This window comes from Thermobia domestica, chromosome 18 (assembly GCF_964235325.1).
Source record: "Thermobia domestica chromosome 18, izTheDome1.hap1.1, whole genome shotgun sequence".
NCBI classification, from domain to species: Eukaryota; Metazoa; Arthropoda; class Insecta; order Zygentoma; family Lepismatidae; genus Thermobia; species Thermobia domestica.
In genome coordinates this window covers 171,594,493-171,600,556 of record NC_137471.1, presented here as the reverse complement: position 1 = coordinate 171,600,556, position 6,064 = coordinate 171,594,493, and the positions used below count along the sequence as shown (strand labels likewise).

The following is a 6,064-nucleotide window of genomic DNA, read 5'->3' as shown; positions in this document are numbered from 1 at the left end:
TATACTCAAAACACAAACTGCACAAAACATAAATTAGATGAGAAATTAGAGTAATTACTGGCATATTAAGAAACATTAAAAATTTTTAAAGTTGGAAAACTAAGTGCATTAAAAATATTTACTTTGCATTGGAATGATCATATTTTTTTAAATAATATTAACAATAACACACAGTGGCGTATTTAGGAGGGTCTTCCGGGCTTAAGCCCTCCGAAATCTTACTTACTATAGTAAAGTAAATGAAATATCTTGCAAAATTTTCACATTTACAGGCAAAGCCCCCCCGAAAGTTAGCAAAGCCCCTCCCGAAACAAAATCTTAAATACGCCACTGATAACACATATTGCAATTCTCCACTCACTCAATCTAATGAATGTAATCCTTCTCTCTTTGAATTATAGAATCTGTAAATCCGAGAATGTTAACACAAATAAAAAACAAGTTGTTATTAATGATCCTATTAGCTATGCTGATTACTGAGGGAGTAATCAAAATTCGTATTACACTAGACTGTCAATTAAAGAAACACTCATTTTGGAACAGGTTGGCCCCTTTAGTAAGTGCGCATTCATGGCATGGCTTCCACACTTAAAGGCAAGGGTTAAATGAGATGACGTACATCTTTCATGTTTAATTTAAACCAAACATATTGGTGCCCCTTCGTTATTTGATATACGCTTTATGCCTAATTTACCATCCATCCAACTGGAAGCTTCCAAATATCTAATTCTCAATTGGGTTGTAGCCAGGGAAGTGTGGAGTAAATGACAAAATATAAATAAATCCTTATGTGTACCTCTAAAAAACCTTTTGTGATTGGAGCGTGGTGACTAGAAACTGTTTGCCACTAGATGGATTTAAAATACTTCTTCCCAAGTTAAATTTTTTCCTTACCAAAGCGTAAGAGTAGTGAACTTTAAATGCATACTACAGGTATCTCTTTACTGTTTCATAAGTTGAGACTAATGTAATTCGCTACCGTGTATCCTCATTTTTTTTTTTAAGTTCTTGTGAAAGCTGGTAGATCAATTTTCAAGATGTAATATATACACTTTTATTTTTTCCCCAAACTTTTCGCTGATCTAGTAATTAACACGCGCCCTTGGTTCATTAGATCATGGGTTCGATTCGTGATGAAAGAGTACCTAAATTTTAAAGTATTATGATCGTTCACATTCGATATTTCACTGTAGATCTACATCTTATATAGCCTTGGTGCATAAAAGAGATGCTAAACTTGAATAATCATCATAGTCTTTCCTCCACATACTTGTAACCGGTTTGAGTTTTATGAAAGTTGAAACACATTTAGTTTGCAACATCATACTTGAAAGAGGACTTTGACCACATTTCGTGAAAATAGTGGAGCTTCCAAAAAGGTTTTTTTCTACGGAGACTTCTGAATCCTCTCACATTTGATAATAGATGAAACGGGAGAACCCAGAGAACACAGATGCACACGGTGTTTTTCCATCCCAAATCTAACTTGGCACTAGCCACCATCGAACCAGGAAACGCCACCATAAGCGGTCTACCACTTTATCAATAAGATATTTATAAACTATACCGAAAAGATGTCCCAAATTGTAAGTGCTACATTAAGTGTTTAATGTTTTGCCGCTTGAAAAAGAACAGAAATTGGAACGCACAAATGTAGTTCGGATTCCACCTCAAACTTTAGATTCAAGTGTCAAATAGCCTTACTGCTGAAAAGAAACACTAAACTTAAAATCACTATCAAATGAGCATACTTTATAACGTTTCAGTAAAATATATTGAACACTTCAAGAAAAGTATGTTGGTAGCACTGATCGTCCTATTTAGACCCCTCCGTCCCATTTAAACCCCTATCGTTCGGATTAGACCCATTTTTGGTCCTCAATAAACCCATTCGTCCGGTATAGACCCCTTGCGTATTTTCGTGCATTGCAAAAGGGGTCTAAACGTAACGAAAACGTCCGGAATAGACCCATTGCAGCTATCTATCTATCTATCTATCTATCTATCTATCTATCTATCTATTCAATATCCTTAAGGAGATTTATCTAATTACGTAGATACGAAGATTAACAAATAAGTTTTGACATCATTGTTTATAATTCGAAAACTGATACACATATTAAAGTATAAATTTTAAAGATTTTATGTAATAATTTTTCCTTTACGTTTTGAAACCTTAAAATAAAAGAAATTTAGATGATAATTACAACTGAGTATATTGGTAGTGGAATCTTTTATTAACTTTGTTCCCAATTGGAAATAACACTATGCTATGCTTCGGCATCTCCCTCCTGAGGGACTCCACCATCTTCTTACCCTCTATAACCGGATCTGGACTGAAGAGGTTTTTCCTACTGCCTGGCGTGAAGCCTATATCATCCCGATCCTGAAACCGGGCAAGCTTGCAACGTCTTCTGCCAACTATCGGCCGATTGTCATTACCAGCTGTCTTTGTAAAGTCCTCGAAAAGATTATCAACGCCAGGTTGGTTTGGTTTCTGGAGCATCATGGCCACCTCTCCAATTTTCAGTGTGGATTTCGGCGGTATCGTTCCACGACCGATCATCTTGTTCATCTTGAGACTGCCATCCAGGACGCCTTTCGCCATCAGGAGCATCTTGTCGCCATCTTTTTCGACCTGGAGAAGGCCTATGATACGGTCTGGCGTTATGGTATCTTGCGGCAATTGCACGCATCGGGCGTGCGTGGACATATGGGATTTTTTCTCCAGCATTTCCTCCGCGAGCGCTTCTTTCGAGTGAAGCTTGGATCCACATTGTCTCGATCTTTTTCTCAGGAGACTGGTGTTCCACAAGGCTGTGTTCTCAGTGTGACTTTATTTGCTGTGGCTATGAACAGTGTTATGGCCGAACTTTCACCTTTTGTGCCTGGGCTGCTGTATGTGGACGACTTCACCATCTACTGTCGGTCACATGACCTTCGCACCATCGTTCGCCAGCTACAACTGACGCTTAACCGCCTGCACCATTGGTCTTCCCACACCGGCTTTCAGTTCTCCTCACTAAAGACGAAATGTGTCCACTTCTGTCGTCTGAAGAACAGTGCTTTCAATCAGGATCTTTATTTGGGCCCTATTCGTCTGTCATATGTGGAGAGTGTTCGTTTTCTGGGCCTTGAGTTTGATCGCCGCCTTGCATGGACTGCCTATATTCGCCAGCTGAAGTATAGTTGTCTCCGTGCGATGAATTTGCTGCGACTGGTTTCCCATACCACTTGGGGTGCTGACCGTGTTGTGCTGCTTCGACTGTATCGGAGCCTCATTCGCTCTAAGATGGATTATGGTTGTGTGGCGTATGGCTCTGCCCGTTTGTCTGTCCTCCGTCACCTGGACACTGTTCACTATCTGGGCCTTCGCATTGCGCTTGGTGCTTATCGCACAAGTCCGATTCTCAGCTTATACGTCGAAGCCAACGAACCATCTTTGGATCATCGTCGCCAGTTGTTGCAGCTGAGATACTTGCTTCACCTGCGAGCTTCCATTGATCACCCGTCTAGTTTCACCCTGGATGCTGGTGCTCGTCTTCAACGCTATCAAGCCCGACCCACTTGCACCCGGCCTTTTGGCATTCGTGCCCTTGAGCTTTTAGCTGACCTTGACGTCGATCTCCCTGCGCTTTCTCCGCTGGGTTTCCTGCCTCTTCCACCTCCGCAGCTTTTGAAGCCTGTGATCAATCTCCACCTATTGCGTTTCAAGAAGGCGACTACTACCGATTTGGAATTTCGGCAACAGTTTTTGTGCCTCCTCGACTCTTATCGAGGCCACCGTCTTATCTTCACTGATGGGTCCAAGCAGGCTGATGGTGTAGGAAGTGCTTTTGTCCTGGATGCCCACCGTTTCAGGTTCCAGCTTCATCCATTCTGCACAGTATTCACTGCAGAGCTGGTTGCCATCTTGGAGAGTCTCCACCATATCCGCCGTCGCCATCTACGCCGTGTTGTGATCTGCTCTGATTCCAGCAGCGCCTTACAAAGCCTAGCCGATGTCACTTCTACGCATCCGCTGGTCCAGCAAGTCCTCCTTACTTGTCATGCACTACTTGCTAAGGGCTATGATGTAACGTTCTGTTGGGTGCCTGGCCATGTTGGCATCCCTGGCAATGAGTTTGCTGATGCTGCTGCGAAGGAGGCTGCTGTTGCTGGTCGCCGCTGTCTTCTTCCTGTTCCTAGCTCTGATGTCTGCTCTGTGTTTGCTCACGTTCTCCGTCAACGCTGGCAATCCTCCTGGGATGAGCAGATTCACACTAAGCTGCATGCCTTGGAGTCTGGTCGACAAGCTCCCATCATCTCGCCTGGAAGAGAGGACTTTGGCCCGCCTTCGGATTGGACATAGTCATCTCACTCATGCACATCTTCTGCACCGTACACCTCCGCCTGTGTGTCGTCATTGTGGTCAGCCCCTGAGTATTCGTCACCTCTTAGTGGAATGTGTGGCTCTTGCTGCTGCCAGACATTTGTTTGGACTGCCAGCTGACCTCGCTACTGTTCTCGGCGATGATGAAGCCACTGTGTTGAAGCTGTTCCAGTTTTTACGCCATTTGCATGTTTCGAAGGCGCTTCGACTTTCTTCTGTGTTCCAGTGCTTCCGACCTCCGATCTGTGTACCATCTTCGTTTTAGTGCTAGCGAGTGATAGTTTTACTGTATGACCTTCACCACATTCAGTGACTAGTCTGTGTTTTCGTCATTTGTATGACTGTTTCTTTTACGACCAGTGACGGGTGCAAAAGACCTTTGTTGTCGAGGCACCCTCCTCAACCCCTTTTCCATTCCATTCCATTCAATTGGAAATAATGATTTTTTAAAACTCAGCCCATTGGCCATATTCTAATGTAAAAAAGCCATTAATTTCAAATACAATTTTGAGCCTTGTCTCAATATTTATGATAATAGCATTGAAACTATTAGTAAGAATAAAATTTTCCGAGGCTCTGTACTAAGATAATTTTTTCCACGAGATTTTTTTAAAAACACCCTTTTTATTGGTTTGATTAATTCTTATGAAAAGAATTGATGAATGCGATATGCATTAGAAATATCTTTTAACCTGTCATAACTCGTTTACAGTTTCTTGTTTGCATCTCTTATAACATACTCTGTACCTTAGGTATACCCAGCGATTTATTTGTGGATTTTGTAGAAGGATGGAATGTTTATGCAAGATTGTGTTCCGTATAACAGAACAACTTTAAAGTGGGGTTGGGACAACGTTATTTTTAAACCTACCTACTTTGAAATTAAGGTACTAGTTTGATAGGACACCCCCAAGTTCAACATTTTTTAAACTTTTTTAAAAACCATTTTATGATAAATACGTATAGGTACGTTAGATAAGATTTGGTTAGGTAGTTTAGATTCCAAGCGTTTGTTACTACTTTTTGTCCTACTGCTGAGGACAAGTGTAGAGCATCCAGTAAAAGCTCTATAGTTGCATTGCAATCTGCACACCTTGCCATAACAAGTGTCACACTCCTACGTAAAACGGTTTTGCTACGACAAGTGATTCTTGAGTCTGTTCTAATTTGGTCCTTAAAACCAAATTCCCAGCCCGAACAATAAATACAACAAAAGGTAAGAGTTTACTTTAGGCAGAACAGTGATAGGTGTACATATACTTGAGCCTAATTTTATTAAATAGAAGGGGAAAGACGCTACTAAATGTCATTCCTCATTTTCATAAGTAAGTTTTAGTACCACTTTGCTCCTTGTACTTAATAAAATTAGATTCAGGGGTGTGTTCCGCTATCAATGTTCTGCTAAAAGTAAACTTTTGGCCAACAAAACATACTGGAATTGAAATGAATCCAGAATTGAACAAAGACAGGGTTAAGCTGAAGCATGATTTACGGCATGTGTATCTAACACTGTCTTTAGAAATTAACAATACTTTCACACCGTATCTCACTTTAGCAATACGTAGAATAGTGTAGCAATACGAGTTTGTTTTATACCGGATACCGTCTTTTTCCCAGTTGGTTTTTTGGTTGTAGCATGATGTCCATTTTTTATCCAGCTGATGTCATACTTTTCTGCATTGAACGAGATAA

General features: G+C 41.0%; 1 protein-coding gene across 1 annotated transcript; it reads left to right on the top strand.

Annotated features, from left to right (window-relative positions):
- Window positions 1-2,713: 2,713 nt before the first annotated feature.
- LOC145675387 (uncharacterized) lies at window positions 2,714-4,351 on the top strand. The gene has a single exon (XM_081745788.1). It carries the CDS (start codon window positions 2,714-2,716, stop codon window positions 4,349-4,351), a length of 1,638 nt encoding a protein of 545 aa, XP_081601914.1.
- Window positions 4,352-6,064: the final 1,713 nt, after the last annotated feature.